This window comes from Peromyscus eremicus, chromosome 16_21 (genome assembly GCF_949786415.1).
Source record: "Peromyscus eremicus chromosome 16_21, PerEre_H2_v1, whole genome shotgun sequence".
NCBI lineage: Eukaryota > Metazoa > Chordata > Mammalia > Rodentia > Cricetidae > Peromyscus > Peromyscus eremicus.
Genome location: NC_081432.1, coordinates 10,339,049 through 10,357,525, shown reverse-complemented (window position 1 = coordinate 10,357,525; position 18,477 = coordinate 10,339,049). Strand labels below are relative to the sequence as shown.

The 18,477-nt window shown below is 50.5% G+C and overlaps 1 protein-coding gene across 1 annotated transcript; it reads left to right on the top strand.

The window, feature by feature from the left end:
- The first annotated feature begins 4,858 nt into the window (after positions 1 to 4,858).
- Positions 4,859 to 18,093, top strand: Ftcd (formimidoyltransferase cyclodeaminase). The gene is made up of 14 exons (XM_059281765.1): positions 4,859 to 4,912; positions 5,710 to 5,893; positions 6,788 to 6,916; positions 8,950 to 9,038; positions 9,155 to 9,334; positions 10,430 to 10,567; positions 10,645 to 10,776; positions 12,380 to 12,441; positions 12,715 to 12,844; positions 13,080 to 13,241; positions 15,429 to 15,472; positions 15,683 to 15,821; positions 16,652 to 16,747; positions 17,725 to 18,093. Exons 1-14 carry the CDS (start codon positions 4,859 to 4,861, stop codon positions 17,809 to 17,811), a joined length of 1,626 nt encoding a protein of 541 aa, XP_059137748.1. The 3' UTR covers positions 17,812 to 18,093.
- Positions 18,094 to 18,477: the final 384 nt, after the last annotated feature.

The window sequence follows — 18,477 nt, the reverse complement described above, 5'->3', positions numbered from 1 at the left end:
CTGCTCGGTATATGTGTTCAGTTCTGAGATGCCTGTCCGTTGAAGGGAGTGCTGGGTCTCGGTGAAGGAAGAGGTCAAACCTGATACCAGGGGAGGGTCTTAGCCACCTGGAGCTGCCTAAGCCCTTGGCTCTGGCTCAATGGTGGTGTCACTAGCTTGCCCCTTTGGGAGTCAACCTTTAGGGTGATTAAAGCAAGGCGGTGAGCGTGACCACATCCAAAAAGACTGCGTGAGGAGCTGTCAGAGCACAGGCCTGTAGCCATGTCTGTTGTCTTAGCCAGATAGGCTCCAGCCACTTCCCCTCGAAGTCAGCAGCTGGATGCTTCCCGCACACCTGAGGTAAGGGGTAAGGGTGAGTATACCTGGGCTTGTTTAATTTGATACAGCAGGCTGGCAGACATGGAGAGAGAGTCGCGTGTACCGCTCACAATCCCAATAGGAAGTATATCCTGCTGCTGTGCAGGGCTAGGTAGGGGATGGTCAGGATGCTTCCAAGGAACGAGGGCCTGTGGTGGCCTCTTTGAGAAGAAATGGGTGAGGCAGGGTAGGTGAGTAGGAACAAGGATGGGGGTAGAGAGTTCAACTTCCATAGGCTAGGATAGAGGAGGGTGTCTGTACTGACCAAGTACCTTGCCCTGTGGGGTTTGGAGGTCAGGGACCCTTGGCTTGGGGGGAGTTAAATGAAGAAGTGGGCTTTGAGTTAGTTGTTTTACATAACAAAGTCATGCTTATACACCAGGAGTTAACTAGTTCACAGTGGAAAGATTGGTTTTTCCAAATAGTAAGGCACCCAAGATGTCATGGTTTTATAAAGGAGTAAATATAGACAGTAAGAGCAAGTGCTCAAAAGTAACCCTGGGGTGTGGGAGGCACGAGTGACATGGTCTCTGGGCTTCTGGCTTGGAAGGATTGGGCTCTTGGACTTGACTATGAGTCTCTGTGTTAGTTAGCTTCCCATCACTGTGCTAAGACACCCAAGAAAGTCACTTTAGTGAGAGGAGATTTCTTTAGCTCACATTTTAGAGGTTTTGGGCCATGCTTGGCTGGCTCCATTGTTTCCAGGCCTATGATGGAGCAAAATATCAGGGCAACGGGTGCATGGTAGAACAAAGCTGCTCATTTCAGTGTCCGGGAAGCAAAGAGAGAACATGGATATGGGACAAGTTACACCCTTTTCAGGGGCAAACTCCCAGGAATCTACCTCTTCCAGCCAGGCCCCCACCTCCTACAGTTTCTACCAGCTCTCAGTAGTCCATTCAATATGAACTCATCAATGACTTAATCCGTCTAAGAGATCAGAGACCTCATGATCCAATCATGCCCCCAAAGCCCTTTCTCCTAACATTGCTGTCATCAGGACCAAGCTTTCAACAAGGAGACTTTTGGGGGACATTCCAAACCCAAACCCAGAGGATCATGGTGTCCCCAAGCTCTTGAGCTCACCTCTGAGTGGTCCCAGGCTGTTGTGTGTCCGCAACATGGTGCACATGGTGGGCCCAGGCTTGGGAGGGTACCAAATGATTAGGGCTCAGTACCGCAACAGAGCCTCTCCCAGATTGCAGTATCTGGTGTGCTGTTTAGAAGGCTTGAAGATGTTTCTGTGTGAGAGGAGATAGGACAGTGGTGAAGGGGTGTGTGTGTGTGTGTGTGTGGTTCAGGCATGTTTTCACAGTGGTATAATTTGGCTGAGCCCCCTGGAGATGGATACAGGTTGGGACTGGTTTCCTGTGGCCAGAGCCCACATTGAAGGGGTGGAGTCATGCTCTACCTGCCCAGGGCCAATGCCTGCATGAATGATTTGGGATACTTCTGCATGGGCAATTGGTCATTTATTTGTGGACTCCTGGGATTCTGCTCTGCATCTGTGTCTGGGCCCAGCACCTCACTTCTGGTTGTTCCAGCTTTGGGGTCCCTTTAGTAGTTTTTCAGTCTCTCCAGATGGCCACAGGGGAGGTTGAGTCTCTAAGCATCACTTCATCCATTTCCAGCAATGCTGTGAGGTGATGTATCTTAGCACTCTGCTACCATCAAAGGCTTTGTGGAACATGCGGGCATCTTTGTGAAATTTATGGGTACAAAAGGCATCTAGGACAGGGATGTTCATGTGTGTCCAGGACTGTAATAAGATCTGTGGACCCCATATAGAAGGGATATACCAGCCTCTACCTATAATTAAGAATTGTAAAGAAGGAATCTGGGAGTTGGAGCCATGAGCCAGATCTTACCATTCTCATGCAGTTGGGGCTGTAAACTTTAAGAAGTTTTGACTCCAGAATCAGTGGTGAGGAAAACCTGGGCTTTCTTCACCTGCCTGCCTCTGGGAACACATACCACATAGCAAATCATACTCAACAGCATCACCTGCCACTCTCACACCAATTACCACGTGTACACTCACACCTACACCTGCCCCAACAGCCACATGTACATGCAACATCAACATGCACACATGAATGCTCATATCTGTACATATACCAACACACACACACACACACACACACACACACACACACACACCATCCATACATGCTCATACCAACATTAACTCATATACAAATACCTGAATATATAGATACACAACACCTACATAAATGCAAACATTAACATCTGTTTTCATCCCAGTGCCCACACATTCATGCTTACACATTAACACTGCACACATACTAACACAACATATACATTGTGCTGATTAGTTTTTATTATTGACCTGATGCAACCTAGAGTCTCCTGGGAACAGAGAACCTCAATTGAGTGATTACCCAGGTCCGACTGGTGTGGGAGCCCATTTTCAGGTTCCTCATGGCTTTACCCAGCAGGTCCTCATAGAGAGGATGATTAGGACCACGGGCCTGAGTGCAGGTGTCTGAGATGGTCTGCACTTGGCTGTGCTGGGCAGGGGGAGGTCTTTTGCTCCACCCCCTTGGTGTCTCTATAAATACCCTGGGGCAGAGACAGTCGGGACCCATTGGAAAAGATTCCAGGCCCTCTCGAGGCTATCCTTTATTTTCTGTTTATCTCTGCAATATAAATCCTTCTATCTAATATTTCCTGCTGCTCACACTCAAGAAAACTCTGGGGAGCTGTGGGGTTGGTGGGTAAACGCCCCACAGACTGGTCTATGGCCATGTCTGTGGGGAATTATCTTATTTTTTAAATTTATTTTATGTGTATGGATATTTTGCCTGCATGTACATTTGTGGACCATATGTGTGCCAGTGCCCATGCAGGTCAGAAGAGGGTGTCAGATCTCCTGGAACTGGAGTTACAGATGGTTGTGAGCTGCCATGTGGGTGCTGGGAATTGAACCCAGGTCCTCTGCAAGAACAAGTACTCTTAAGTACTAAACCATTTCTCTAGCTCTAGGAATTGGCTTGTTTTTGTTTGTTTGTTATTTTTGTTTTTCAAGACTGGGTTTCTTTGTGTAACCTTGGCTGTCCTGGAACTCATTCTGTAGCCCAGGCTGGCCTCAAACTCACAGAGATCCGCCTGCCTCTGCCTCCTTAGTGCTGGGATTAAAGGTGTACACCACCAGCTGGCTGGCTTGGTTCTTGATTGCTGTAGGAGAGTGCAGCCTGTTATGGACAGAACTATTCCTTGGGCAGGTGGTCCTGGCCTTAGGAGTGAGCCAGGAACCAGCAAGCACTGTTCTCCATGGCTTCTGCTTCATCGCCGGGTTGAGTTCCTGCCTTGACTTCCCTCAATGATGGACTGGGACCTGGAAGTGTAAGCTGAAAGAAACCCCCAAGTTACTTTTGGTTAGAGTGTTTCATCAGAGCAACAGAAAAGCTGACTAGGATACATGCGTACAGGTTTGTTCACATCAGTACCTACATACAGCACCAGTATCCATCTTTCCTACATCATGGTTGACACACACATTAACATCCACCCACTTGCAAACCAACATCCACATATATGCTGTCATCCACGTAGTGCATGTATTCTAATATCTACCTGCATAGGCACACTAACACCCATGTGCACACTCACACCAACTCCTACATATTCACGTATATCCTTATATACACCCCCACACCATTTCTCTAGCTCTAGGAATTGGCTTGTTTTTGTTTGTTTGTTTGTTTGTTTTTGTTTTTCAAGATAGGGTTTCTTTGTGTAACCTTGGCTGTCCTGGAACTCATTCTGTAGCCCAGGCTGGCCTCAAACTCAGAGATCCGCCCGCCTCTGCCTCCTGAGTGCTGGGATTAAAGGTGTGCGCCACCACCAGCTGGCTGGCTTGGTTCTTGATTGCTGTAGGAGAGCGCAGCCTGATATCCATATCCACTCATATGTACACCTACCCCACGGATTGCACAAATTCCCATGGTTACACACATTCTTGCTCTCACCCTGATACTCTCTCCTGCCTCTCTGAGCTAAGATGACTTCTGTGGGGGACCAGGCCTCACACATGGCCTTCCCCCTCACCCCATCCCTGAGGACTACTAGGTTCTCTATGAAAAGATACCAACCCAGAAGTCCCATGGGGCCGCCTCTGGAAAGGCCACATTCTGAGAGCAAAAACTGTGTCATCTGGATAGTCAACAGGCAGCCCTGGACCAAGCTGGGCCTTGAGCCCAAGTTGGCCTGATGCCCTAGCTTGAACTTTGCCCCTCTAGGCCTCCAAGAGTCCTCAGCATGTGCCCCTCTGACCCTGATCATGTGCTTTTGGGAAAGCTCATTCTGGAGAGCACATACTCAATTTGGGAGTACCCCTACACTCTCCGGTTCCCTTCACACTGTCCCTGGTTAATAAGAAACTAGCTGTGAGGTGGTATAAAAGTCCCGGGGCCATCAGCTGCCACTCCACATCCCTTCACTGCCTCTTGAGAGGAACGTCTGGACTCAGGTGCTGACCATGTCCCAGCTGGTGGAATGTGTCCCCAATTTCTCAGAGGGGAACAACCAGGAGGTGAGGCTCCGTCAGGGCTGGCAGAATATGTGGGTGCTCTAGTCACAAAGAAGGGAATGAGTTTGGTGTGGGCGGAGGTTGCCTTCCCAGGACGGGCAGAGCCATAGCCTGTTGGCTCCCTCAAAGGAGCCATCTCTGCCAGCTCTGGAACATTCCATGGATGTGGGGGACTCTGGAGAACTGGCAGCGGGCCTGGGGATTTGGGAGTGTTCCTGGTGGAAGTTGTGAGTCCCTTGACCCCAGTGTTCCTAACTAAAAATGAAGCACCTTGAATATAGATGTAGAGAATAGAGAGTTATTTGAGGTCACAGGAAAGGTCATTCCCACATGTATTAACTCCTTCCTCACCCATAAAGCCTTGTGAGGCAGGCACTATTATTAGGCCCCCCTTACATGATGCGGAAACTGAGGCAAGGGGGGTCCTCAGGATGGGGTTTGAGCTCTGAGCCCAGCTCCTGATCTGGAAGGTTGTGCACGGATCAGGCTCCCCCACCCCCATATTAGCTAATGGTCCTTACCCTGCTGTTCCCACTGGAAGGCTGTCACTCTGTCCACTCCTTCTGAATGTCTGGGTGTTGGGAGCAGGCCCATTATTTATTTTTCTGGGCCAACTTGAGCCCGGGGTGGCCACAGCCACTGCCACAGGGGCCTTCCTTGTTGTGCCATGTGGGTTCTTGGGCTGAAGTTTAGCTTTTTGGGGGATCCCCCCCAAACTTCCTCCTTGAAATCACACTTGGGTGTGAGACTACAGCCTTTCCAAATAGGGATTGAGGCATGGTGTTGGGCTCTGTCTCCAGGTAATTGATGCCATTTCTCAAGCCATCTCCCAGACCCCAGGCTGTGTGCTGCTGGATGTTGACGCTGGACCCTCCACCAACCGCACCGTCTACACTTTCGTGGGGCAGCCAGAGTGTGTGGTCGAGGGAGCCCTCAACGCGGCCCGCACAGCCTCACAACTCATCGACATGAGCAAGCACAAGGGTGAGGCAGCTCAGGACCTGAACTGGGTCAGGCCTCCCACGTCTCAGTTTCCAGGCTGAGCTTGTGCCATGGTGTCCTAGGAGGGGCAGGCCCAGGGCATGGACATGGGGTGTGAGTTCAACAGGGCTGTGGGCAGGCTTCCCCAGGACTAGGGTCAGGGCCATATGGTTTGCCCTAGTGTGGCTTTGGTGCCTATTCCCAGGAGTGGATTGAGGGAAAGGCAGGGAGATGGCCCTAGGACACAGGCTATGGAGATCAGCAGCCCCCTAGAGTGGGCACCTCTCTTTTGGGGTTCACTGATTCTATGATAATCTACAGGGGTTCACTCATCCCAAGGTCTTGACTAGACTGAGGCCTTGGGGAGACAGAAGAGGACACCTCACTAGGAAGCAAACTTGTCAACTGCCTCAAAACCAAACACAATGGCAGGGGTGGGCAGAGTCAAAGGTTGGTGGACACACAGAGCTGGGCAGAAGGCCAAGGCCTCTGTCCGTTCTCGGGGAGAGGTTTTCAGAGGTCATGGTAAGGAATAGATAACAGGCTTGCCAAGGTTAGGAGGGGCTGGGCACTGTATTCTAGATGTGGTGTGGATTCTCTCCTGCCAGGGAAGGCAGGGCTGGCCCATAACCAGATACTTTCAGCCTGGCAAGGTCTTACTGAAGGCCCTGGTTTTATTTTTTAGGAAAGAAAGTATTATAAATGGCCAGCTTATGTAATCCCTACCCATTACTCAGGTCTATAAAGTCCTTCTCTTGACAGCCATAGCAACAAAAATAGTCCCCATGTTCTGTGGCATCCCTGTTAGTCCAGCCTGGGAAGAATTGCTGCTGCCAACCACTTTCTATGGTCAGTGTGTAAGGCTGTAAGGGTGATGGTCTGCCCCTTTTTCTGTAGGAGAGCATCCTCGTATGGGTGCTCTGGATGTTTGTCCCTTCATCCCGGTGAGGGGCGTCAGCATGGATGAGTGTGTGCTTTGTGCTAAGGTCTTTGGCCAGCGGCTGGCAGAGGAGCTGAATGTACCAGGTGAGTGTCCTGGGAAGATAGGCTTTGGGGCATCTCTGGATTCTGGCTTCTGACACACGCTCTGGTTCTCTGGTCTTGACACCTTTTAAGGATGCAGATCATGCCTAGTATGGAGGCACATACCTTTAATCCCAGTGCTCAGGAGGCAGAGACAGGCAGATCTCTATGAGTTCAAGGCCAGCTTGCTCTACATAGAGAGTTTTAGGACAGCCTGGGCTACATAGACCCTATCTCAAAAGACAAACAAACAAACAAAACAAAACAAAACAACCAAAACTAAAACCAAAACAAAACATTGCAAAACAAACAAACAAACAAAAAACCCAAACAAAAAGAATGCAGATCACTTCCAAAAAAGAAAGAGTACTGTGAGAAAGCCACCAGCCTTAGCTTCTTAGACAATGAAACAAATGCAAGCTGAAATCACAGCCACAGCAGAGTGCAGCTGCATGTCCCATCCTGCTTGTTAGGCAGTGGACATTTGTAGGCAGACTTTTCTGTGTCCCACCAGTCAGCTCTGTCCTACTAGCTGCTCCCAAATAACCACACAGAGACTTATTATTAATTATAAATGCTCGGCTGATAGCTTAGGCTTATTACTATTTAGCTTTTTCAACTTAAATTAATCCATATTTCTTATCTACGCTCTACCACATGGTGGTACCTTTTTTTTTTTTTTTTTAGCATGGCATGTTCATCTGCTTCCTCCATGTCTCACTGGCAACTCCTCATCACTCTGCCCTTCTTCCCAGTGCCCTCTCAGTTTGGCTTTCCAGCCTAGCCTCTTCCTGCTTAACTATTGTCAGTCATCCTTTTATTAAACCAACCAGAAGGCACTTTGGCAAAGATACATCTTCACAATGTACAAAAAGATCATTCCAGAACAGACATTGTTTGACCACATGGTAAAGCAGGTTAGCTTGCTGAGCCTGGAGACTAAAAAGTCTATGCCTTGTAAACAGAATTTGGGGCTGGGGAGATGGCTCACTGGTTTAAGCACTTGCCTCTCAAGCATGAGGACCAGAGTTCAGATTTCCAGGAATCTCCATAAGTGCAGATGGGCATGGTGAGGCACCTGTAATTCCAGCTTTGTAAGGCAGAGACAGAACAAGCTAGTTAGCAAGACTTGCCATGCCAGGGAGTTCTGGGTCTGACTGAGAGACTCACCTCCATGAATGAAGTTAAAGAATGATTAAGGATGATTCCTGATATCAACCCTGGACCTCCCCATGCATATGCATACATGTAAGGAGCCCATGCAAAGGCATAAACATGCATACACAAATGCATACCATATACACATGAAAAAATGGGGGGAAAAGATTTCATTGGAGGAAACTAGATCAAGAAAATGATATGAGACAAACTAGGAACAGGATGCACAGCATAGTGTTGGGGGACACACCAGGATAGACAGTCCATAAGGCAGTACAGAGTGGGACCCAGCCAGGCCTTGGTGCTGCCATAAACACAAGCCACAAGCTAACATCTGAGGCTAAGGCCCGTGTTCTGTTTTTTTTTTTTTTCCTCCTATGAGGACAGGTTCACCACACAGTAAAAATCCTTTTTTTTTTTTTTTTTGGTTTTTCAAGACAGGGTTTCTCTATGTAGCTTTGGTGCCTGTCCTGGATCTCATTCTGTAGACCAGGCTGGCCTTGAACTCACAGAGATCCACCTGGCTCTGCTTTCCGAGTGCTGGGATTAAAGGCATGTGCCACTGCCACCCAGCTGTAAAAATACATTTTTTAAAAGAGTATTCCATCAGCGTTCCCCACATACCCCACCCTGACTCCTATAAACATGTCCTCTTCGATGGCACTGGTTTGGGGTGGATGGAAGGCATATGCTATGCCATCTGCATTGCAATACCTACTCCAAAGAGTATGGAGAAGGCGGGGCTCCCCAGAGAGAGTAAGCCAAGGAAGATCTACCCCCAGCTGCGGTTGGAGGAGCTACCTTGCCTGGACCCCTGTGGGAGTGAGGATGCTGGATTCTACCCAGACAAGCACCTGACCAGCTGGGTTCCTTTGCAGTATACCTCTATGGTGAGGCAGCACAGACACCCAGTCGCCAGACCCTGCCGGCGATCCGGGCTGGAGAGTATGAGGCCCTGCCTGAGAAGGTGCCGCCCCATAGGTGGCTGGGAGTCCGAGGGTGGCCTCCCTGACATTTTTCCCCCCTGGAGAGAATGGGATGGTCTGGGCCCCTCCACCTCACCTCATGTGAATGTTCCTGCAGCTCAAGCAGGCCGAGTGGGCGCCTGACTTCGGCCCCAGCTCCTTCGTCCCCAGTTGGGGCGCCACCGTCACAGGTGCCCGGAAGTTCCTCATTGCCTTCAACATCAACCTGCTCAGCACCAAGGAACAGGCCCATCGGATTGCTCTCAACCTGCGGGAGCAGGGCCGTGGGAAAGACCAGGTGGGTAGCTTCTGGCTGGCTGTCCCATGCCCCAGGGATCTTCCTTGGAACCCCCTGAGGAGACTGTTCACCTTGGTGTCATAGCCCTGTGGGGTCTCACGGTGAGTCCAGTGTTTGAAACTGAGGATCTCCTTCAAAAAATCATATGTGTTTTGCTGCATATGTGCCAGAAGAGGGTGTTGGGTCCGTTACTTATGATGATGAGCCATCATGTGGGTGCTGAGAATCGAACCCAGGTCCTCTTAACCACCGGGCCATCTCTCTGGCAGCCCCAGTTGCCTTTATTTTAACAGACTTTACCACAGAAGCAGACAGGGTCAGGTTTCTGTGTAGACAGCTGCCTAGCAGTCCCAGATGTCTTCACATCCTTCCAGATGCTCTAAATATGCACCCCCGCCCTCCCCCAGTGCCTCTGGAACTCTTCAGGTGTTCTGAGGAAGCTTCCTCGCCAGATCTGCATAGAAGTTGTCAGCTAGCTTGAGCGTCATTTCTTCAGAGTCCATCTCAGAGACAGGTGACAGACATACATGGTGACCACAAGTCATCTTCCCATCTGTCCCATCCTCACATCTTACTAGGCAGTGAGGCCCCAGGAGCCTAGCTTCCTGCAGAATCAGCTGTCTATAGGCACAACATGAAACACAGAGACCCTGGAGTCCTTTGTGCCCCTTCCAAAGTGAGGTCACAGCTCCTGGTTCACTCAGGTCATCAAAGAGAGGATCAGAGTGACTGAGGTGGCAAGTGGGTGGGAGATGGATGACAAGGGGAGCTGGGACTTCCCCTGGCTTCCCACATCAGTGTCCCTAGGTCTCTAGAACATGGTATGGTCAGAGATTAGCACCAAACCTAGACTTTGGGGCCTCAGTTTTCATGTGGTAGGTGAGGTTTTGCCTGTCTCTCTAGCCAGACCAAGGAAGATAGAAATAGCAAGGAGAGCCACAGTGACAATCTAGTTATCGGGGGCTACCTTGCCTGACTCATCTGGCTAGGGAACACAAGTACAAGAGGGTCTCAGAGCCAGGCATTACGAAGTCTGGGCAGGGGCCACTAGAGATCAGATTCTTAGCCCAGGCTGGGGAATGCATCTCTTTGTAGCCAGGACGTCTGAAAAAGGTTCAGGGCATCGGCTGGTACCTGGACGAGAAGAACCTGGCTCAGGTCTCCACAAACCTCCTGGACTTTGAGGTCACAGCTCTGCACACAGTCTATGAGGAGACCTGCAGAGAGGCTCAGGTGGGTAGGGCAGTTGACCACAGCCTTCTCACGCTCAGAAACCCCCAGACACTGACCTCCTCGCCTCTGTCTCACAGGAGCTGAATCTCCCAGTGGTGGGCTCGCAGCTGGTGGGCCTGGTGCCTCTGAAGGCCTTACTGGATGCCGCAGCCTTCTACTGTGACAAGGAGAATCTGTTTGTTCTGGAGGAGGAGCACCGGATACGGCTGGTGGGCTGCACTCATTTTGGGAATGAGATGCCAAGGGCGGCATGGAGGCTGTAGGCCTTTAGCTGCTCCAGAACCAAGCTGATATTTCCAGAAGGGCCCACCCAAAATCCAAAACCTTCTTCCTTCAAGTCCTTCGTTTTATTGCCTGGAGTGTGTGTGTGTGTGTGTGTGTGTGTGTGTGTGTGTGTGTGTATGTAAGACAGAAGACAACTTCAGGTGTCACATTTTCTTTCTTTTTTCTTTTTTTTTTTTTTTTTTTTTTTTTGGTTCCTCTCTGTTAACAGTCCTGGCTGTCCTGGAAATCACTCTGTAGACCAGGATGGTCTCGAACTAACAGAGATCCACCTGCCTCTCCGGATGTGCTACCACCACCACAGTGCTCAGGTGTCACATTTCTAAGGTGCTTCCATCTTTTTTTTTTTTTTCAACCCAGGGTCTCTCACTGACCTGGAACTCACCAAGTAGGCTGGTCCTCCTGTCTCCATTTCCTCAACATTGGGATTACAAGTAATGTGCTTGCCACCATGCCAGGATTTTTAATTAATTAGTTTTGACATGGGTCCAGGATTTTTAATTAATTAGTTTTGACATGGGTCCTGGGGCTCTAACTCAAGGCTTTGTGCTTGGCTGGCAAGTACTTTACTGACCAAGCTCTGTGGCCAGCTCTTGACTTGTAGTTAGAAGATTTTCTATTTTCATTGTTGTTTAGAACATTAGGAAGTTTTCCTGTGTGACTTGTACTATACAAATTGTATGTTCTTTGCCTTCTTAACTCCTGGGCTGGCCACCCCTGTGAAGAGTCAGCCCCCTCCATCAGGTCCCTTACACCCCTGTAGCCCACCGTTTATGGATTTGGGTACACAGGTCCCTGGCTATACCTCCCCTGGTTCCATCTACACATGATTCTCTTCTAAAGCAGTCCTGCTTGGTATGGTACCTTTGCTCAATTGCTCCAGGGCCCAGGATCTGCTCTGGAGGTGGCTGCATCTCCAGAGGAATTGTTTTCTTTTTCCACCCTCTCATGGGAAGTATTCCTTACTGCTTGCTGATTCTGTGACCTAACTCTTAGATGGCATCCTTTACCCATCTCCATAACCACGTTTGGAGTGCACCTGACTTGTGTCCTTCAAGTGTGTGGGTCCCTTTCTGCTTTTAGAAAGGGAGACCTGTTGTTACCGCTGCGTAGCTTCATAACGGGTCAAATGGTTTTTTGTTGAGATGAATTCTAGTCTTACATGGGACTGTTTTAACTGTATCCTGGATTTGGGTGAAACTCAGTTTTCCTGACATTTATGTTCAGGTGAATCAAGGTTGCCCCGGATTGTAAGACTCTGTCTGTTAGATTCTGAATTAGAGTCCAATTCCAAAAAGAGAGTTTAGTGTCCCCCCCCCCCCGCCCCGCCCCGTCCCAAGGCTCCGTTGTGAGGGAAGGGGTGGGCAACCATTTCTTTGTTGTGTTTTCGCTGGGAGCGTGGAGTGTTTCGCGTGTATCTCAACCTGTCAGGAAGCAAACTGGTAGGGTTCCTGGGAAGGCAGTGTGGGCAAAACTTGTCAAGGTGAAAGCTAAGCTGCACTTGGCTAAGGTGAGATGTCCACTCTCCAGGTGGTGAACCGGCTGGGCCTGGATTCCCTGGCACCCTTCGACCCAAAGGAGAGGATCATCGAGTGAGGCCTCACATCCCTGCCCCCACTCTGCCCACTTCCTGCTCCTCCTTTCCTTGCTTTACCCCTCCTCCCCCTCCACTTCCTCCTCATCTTCACGTCTCTGGTCCCCAAATCCAGCCTGATGCCTGATCCTCCAACTTCTTTGCGTGCTTCGGCCCCGCCCCCTCCCGGCCTGCCTCCTGGCCGGCCTGCTTCCCTTCTCTCCAGGCTCTCAGCTTGGGGCTGGGGTTAAGGGGGTGTGTCTCCCCTTCTTTAAGCCCCTCCCACTGGTAGGTACCTGGTTCCGGCTAGTGGACCCGAAAAGGGCCTGATGGACAAGTCGCTGCTCAATTTTGTTCGGGAGGTGGGCGCCCGCTCTGCTGCCCCTGGCGGCGGCTCTGTAGCTGCAGCTGTTGCAGCCCTGGTGAGCACCTGAAGTGACCCACTGAGGGCGGAGCCATAGATGGCAGGACCCAGGCGCGGGGCGGGGCATTGTGGGGGATTCTGGAGGGTGGGACTCAGGGGTCAGGGACTCCGTAGTGGGGGACCCTGCAGGATGAGATTCCAAAGCTCATTTCCCTGCACTTGGGGTTCCCTGCTGGGCTCTGGCCTGGGGTAGCCAGGACCCTGGGTGGCCCCCACAGCTTGCTTCTTACCAGGGTGCAGCCCTGGCCTCCATGGTGGGCCAGATGACCTACGGGCGGCGTCAGTTTGATCACCTGGACTCCACCATGCGGCGCCTGATCCCACCCTTCCATGCGGCCTCTGCCCAGCTGATCCCATTGGTGGATGCTGACGCCCAGGCTTTTGCTGCCTGTTTGGTAAGAGTGCAGAATTGCCAGGCCTAGGCTTGCTAGCCATAGCAGCCTGCAAATTTGGAGCCAGGGGCAGGGCACTGGGAAGGTGGCATGATCTGCCAATATTCTAGGAAGCCCTACTTTCAGCAATCTTGAGGGTCTAGGCCTGGAGAGCATGGACCTTGCCCCAGAGAAGGGAATTAGGAGGGCAGGACTCCAGAATGGGGGACCCTGGAAGTGGGGGTTCCTGGAGGGATACTGGCTGGCAACATTGAACGTAACAGTAGACACTTCTCACATATTGGCCAGCCAAGATCTTGGCTTCCAGGCCAGAGATGTGTGAGAGAGCAGGACCTCAGATTCTAGAGACCTGCAGGAAGGAAGCCTATTGCCTGTAGGTCATGTGGCCCACCATGGAGGCCAGCCCTGTGCCCTGGTGAGGGGCAAACTTCAGGGGCAGCCCCCTGTCCTGACCCCTCCAGCAGGCCAGAGCTCCAAGGAAGTCATAGAAATCTTAACAGAACAAATGTGGAGATTAGGGACTTAGACTGGAAAGCCCCCCTCAGCCACAAGATAGCAGGAACCATGAGGAGAGTTCGGAGGTGGAAAAATCATCTTGAAAAGTAATTAGAGGTTGTGGGCAGAAGGGAAGACATGGCAAGGGCCAGCCTCTGGAAAGATGAAAGAAATGGTTAGAGAGGTGGAGGTAGAGACAGAGATAAGAGCAGAGTGACAGAGACGAAGAGTGACTGAGACGTGTGAACACACACACAGGCAGAGGAAGACACACAGACAGAGACACAGACAGACTCACACACAGCCCCAGGCAGAGATATAAAGACAAAGAGAGATGAGAGGCATTTAAAGGGAAATGTTAGTTTAGATATAAATATTAGAAATTCAGAGGCAACCCTAACATTAGAGATTAGAAGTAACAAATAAGATGAAGGCTCAAAAAAACTGTAAGAGAAAGTCAGATAAATGAAAATTAACTGAGGGCAGCAGAGAAAACAGACAATAAGCATCAAAAGCACACAAGGCGATATAAAATAATATGAACTGAAGTTTGTGTAAGCGTGGGGTTGATTAATGTCCTTCACGTGCAGCAAGAAGATGAATGTTTGGGAATAAATGAACAAACAAACAAGGAAAGAGCCACTAAGTACTTAGGAAATTTCTAGAAGCAAAATGCTAGCTATGTACTTTTCTCATTGAGACAATAAAAAAACAATAAAGCAACAAAAATAATAAAACAAAAAACCCATAAAAACAAAAAATGAAAACATGATAAAACGTGCACTAAATTAGGAAACAGAACTGATGATGTGGGCTGTAGCAGGGAGGTCACAGCAAAGACAAGAGGCTAAACGGGGGGCCACGTTCCCCATGCAGGAGGAGAGGTACCTGTTACGACACAGTGACAAGCTGACTGGGGCACTGAGTGTCTGCTCAGTCTCTGCTGTCCCTCACGGCTGATAGAAGGGCCACTGACAAGGACTTTCTGGCAGCGATCTGGGTGGATATACCCAACAACAGTGTGTGCACCCCCTAGCCAGCTTCCCCCCATCCTGTCTCATCCTGCAAGATTGAAGGATGCTGTGGGAGGCTGGGACTTATCACACACACAGTCCCTTCCTGTGAAATCACAAACCTTTGCTGGAGCCATTCAGGGAAAAGGCCCGGTCTACAGACAGCCAGGGACAAGGGATGTGGCACCATGGCAGAGAAGGCCTTAGAGCTCCCAGCACCACCTTCACTCTTGTGTGTTTAGACTGGGCATGGTAAAGTGGTTTGCATTATTTTAAATTGGAGTTGGCACTAGGAGAACCTGGTACTGTGCGGAGGAGGATGGGAAGAATTCAGGGCCTTAAAAGGCTCTTGGTGTCCTTGTCTAGAAGCAAGGTCCCCAGAGAATGCCACTTACATGTCTTCTCCAGGTGGCCATGGGGGCCTATGATACCCACACCCAGGTGCCAAGGTCTGTACACTAATAGAAACATCGTCTCCAAAGAAGGTGTCCTTGCCTGTGGCCTGTAGCATGTGATGCACTTAGGTGGGAAATGCCCATGCTGGAGGCCATGGATAAGCGCTGCCCATGCTGCCATGTCCCCGGACACAGTCCTCCTCACTGCCATTCCAGCATGGCCAGGGGACACAGCCAGCCCCTCATGGCATCTTACCATGTGTGTTTTGGTCTTTTTTTCTCTATAGGAGGCAATAAAGCTGCCCAAGAACACACCTGAAGAGAGGGACAGGTGAGCATGGTATTGGCCAGGTGGCCCTGCTGGACCCTCTGGGCCATGGCTTTCAGTGTCTGGGGAGTTGGCACAGGTGCACCCTGGGCAGGGAGCGATGATCTTTTTGTCCCTCCTGAGTCTGTGTGCTCAGCCTATGGGGAGGGAGTGTGCTGGTTGGGATCAGACTGCGCTCTGCCCCCAACTCACATTTCACCGCCTGGGTTCTAGGCGTGCATGTGCTCTTCAGGAGGGCCTGAGACAGGCAGTTTCCGTGCCCCTGAAACTGGCAGAGACTGTGTCCCAGCTATGGCCGGTGCTGAAGGAGCTGGCCCTATGTGGGAACCTGGCCTGCTTGTCTGACCTGCAGGTATGAGGGTGCCAGGGAGTCACAGCAGCTCAGGTATCTTGACATTCTTGTTCAATGTTGTCCCACAGTTAGCAGCAACATGGGTGTCTTCAGAGCCTCCACTTACAGATATACCACCCTATATATGGGGAAATACCTGAGGCAGCCTGCGGAAGGAGACATCATTCATCTGTGTCCTATGTGGGGGATGGGTCAAAACAGAGTCATGGCCTATGGCCCCTACCACTAACCCAGGAACCCTACAGTATGCAGGGCATTTCAGTGTATGGTCCAGAGGCCCCAGAGAAGTGATCCTCTATACTGGGAGTGGCCATAGTTTGCAGGCAGATAGCTGATGAGGGCAGGTTCAGAGGGGTTGACGGCCTCTAGAACATACCCCTACCTGTATAGCCTCCTCAGGCCTCCAGGAGCCACATCTTCAAATTAGGAGTGGATTCCTTTTCCAGGTTCAGGTCTCAGACCAAAATGACCCTGGTAGCCTGATCTCCGCGGGTAGGGCCAGGCTTAATGGTATGAAGAATGCAGGTAGCCGGGCGGTGGTGGTGCACGCCTTTAATCCCAGCACGCAGGAAGCAAAGGCAGGTGGATCTCTGTGAGTCTGAGGCCAGCCTGGGCTACAGCGTGAGTTCCAGGAAAGGTGCCAAAACTACACAGAGAAACCCTGTCTCAAAAAACAAGCAAGCAAACAAACAAAAAAGAATGCAGGTCCCTTGCCTGTCAGCCCATAGGATGGATCAGCTTGCTCAGTCTTGACGAGAGGGTTGAGATTTTCAAGAGGCACAGTGGCACTGTGGGTCCAGAACCAGCCCCTTTCACTGGTGTCCCTGCAGGTGGCAGCCAAGGCCTTGGAGATGGGTGTGTTTGGTGCATACTTCAATGTGCTCATCAACTTGAAGGACATGACTGATGATGCATTTAAACAGAAGGTAGGCAGGGGAAGACTTGATGCCAGGCCCCACCCAGGGACCTGCCATGTCTACTGTGGGCAGGGATGATTCTTGCTGGCCATCGGAAGGAATAGGCCCTTGCTATCTCTCCAGGAGCCATGGGTACAGAGTGGCCAGGTGTCTGTAGGCATACTTTGACATTCCCTTCCCATGGGTCCAGACCTGGCTAGGAGATGAAAAGTTGCTAAATAGTACTGCTGTATCCATACCATCTTCCTGGCTCTCATGGTAGAACTGAAGGCTTGGCCACTCCAGGCTGGGGACCCCCAAGCACCAACACCCCAGAGACTGGGAAAACAATAGCTTTAAGAAATGAATCAAACCTCAGCATTCATAACAGCTGCATGGCAATTTGATTGTGTTATTGAGATAAAAATCACAGAACATATACATTGCTATATTAAAGTATAGAATTCAGTAGCATTTTTGCACATTCACAGTAATGTATAGCCATTGCTCTAGCAAGTTCCAGGACATTTTTATTGTTTTGAAGGATCCCTTTGTCAATCAGCACACACACTGTTCCCTACCCTAACTCTGGCAGCCATTCTGAAGCATCTGTCTCTTAGACATTTGTGACAATTTCGAAAAGATTTTTTTTAAGGGCTCATTTCTTACATAGAATGCTAGCAATTGGGCATCTTTGGGGTCGAGCCCCTCCCTGATCAACTTTAGACAGTATGAACCATGTGAGCTCTGCCCCTGGGTCTTATGGACACAGCTCTACCCTCAGCAGTCTGGTGAGAAGTAGCAGAAATGGGATGGGAGTCTGTGGAGGGTCAGTGGCCCCTACCCACACTGAGAAATCCAGGAGTGGCTGTTCGAGATGACCCTAGTCACTGTGAGGTGGGTATAGCATGGGGAGGTGGCAGGAGGAGCCTGGGACTTTTCTGTTAGGAGCAGCAGGCCACAGCAAGCGTGGAGGTGGTAGGGTGACATGTCCCTCTGTCTGTCAGATACGCCATCGAATCTCCAGCCTTCTGCAGGAAGCCAAGACGCAGGCTGCACTGGTGCTGGAAAGCCTAGAAGCAAGGACGGAGTGAAGAGGACCCCCCACCCCGCACCCTCTTCCTGCCCACGCCATGGGCGGTCTAACTTTCAGTGATCCTCACCTATCTTAAGTGACCCTTGCTTTGGGGGAAGACTCAGGCATGACATCAGCAGGGTCTGGATGGAGCTCTACACACAGCTGTCTATGTAGGATCAGAAGATGCAACAGATGTGGCTGGGGTAGGGGGTAGGGCCTGATTGGGGGCAGTCTCCTGCAGGCATGCAGCCTGACACTCTCTGTTAACCTGTGGCTTCTAGTAAATCCTGAGCACAAACCTGCCTGGTGTGCTTTGGTTTGGGGGCAAGGCCAAGGGCTAAGCCTGGGATTGGGATCAGGGCCAGAGGGTGTACCCCTTGGACTGTGAGTAATGAAGTGAGAGTCCCAGCCCCAGGTTTCCCAGAGCTCTAGGATGCTCTGAGCACTGGATTCATTGCCTTGACTTAGTTAGGATTACCATTGCTGTGACAAAACACCACGGTCAAAAAGCAAGTTGGGGAGGAAAGGGTTTATTTGGCTCACACTTCCATATTGCTGCTGTTCAAACAATATGGAACTCAAACAGGGCAGGAACCTGGAGGCAGGAGCTGATGCAGAGGCCATGGAAGGGTGATATTTACTGGCTTGCTTCCCTTGGCTTGCTCAGACTCCCTTTTTACAG

Bases quoted from the DNA above. Each gene is read 5' to 3' on its own strand.
- Ftcd (XM_059281765.1), top strand. From the start codon at position 4,859: ATGTCCCAGCTGGTGGAATGTGTCCCCAATTTCTCAGAGGGGAACAAC. The intron at 6,917-8,949 runs GTGAGTGTCCTG...GTTCCTTTGCAG, and splicing joins AGAGGAGCTGAATGTACCAG to TATACCTCTATGGTGAGGCA. The intron at 12,845-13,079 runs GTGAGCACCTGA...GCTTCTTACCAG, and splicing joins CTGCAGCTGTTGCAGCCCTG to GGTGCAGCCCTGGCCTCCAT.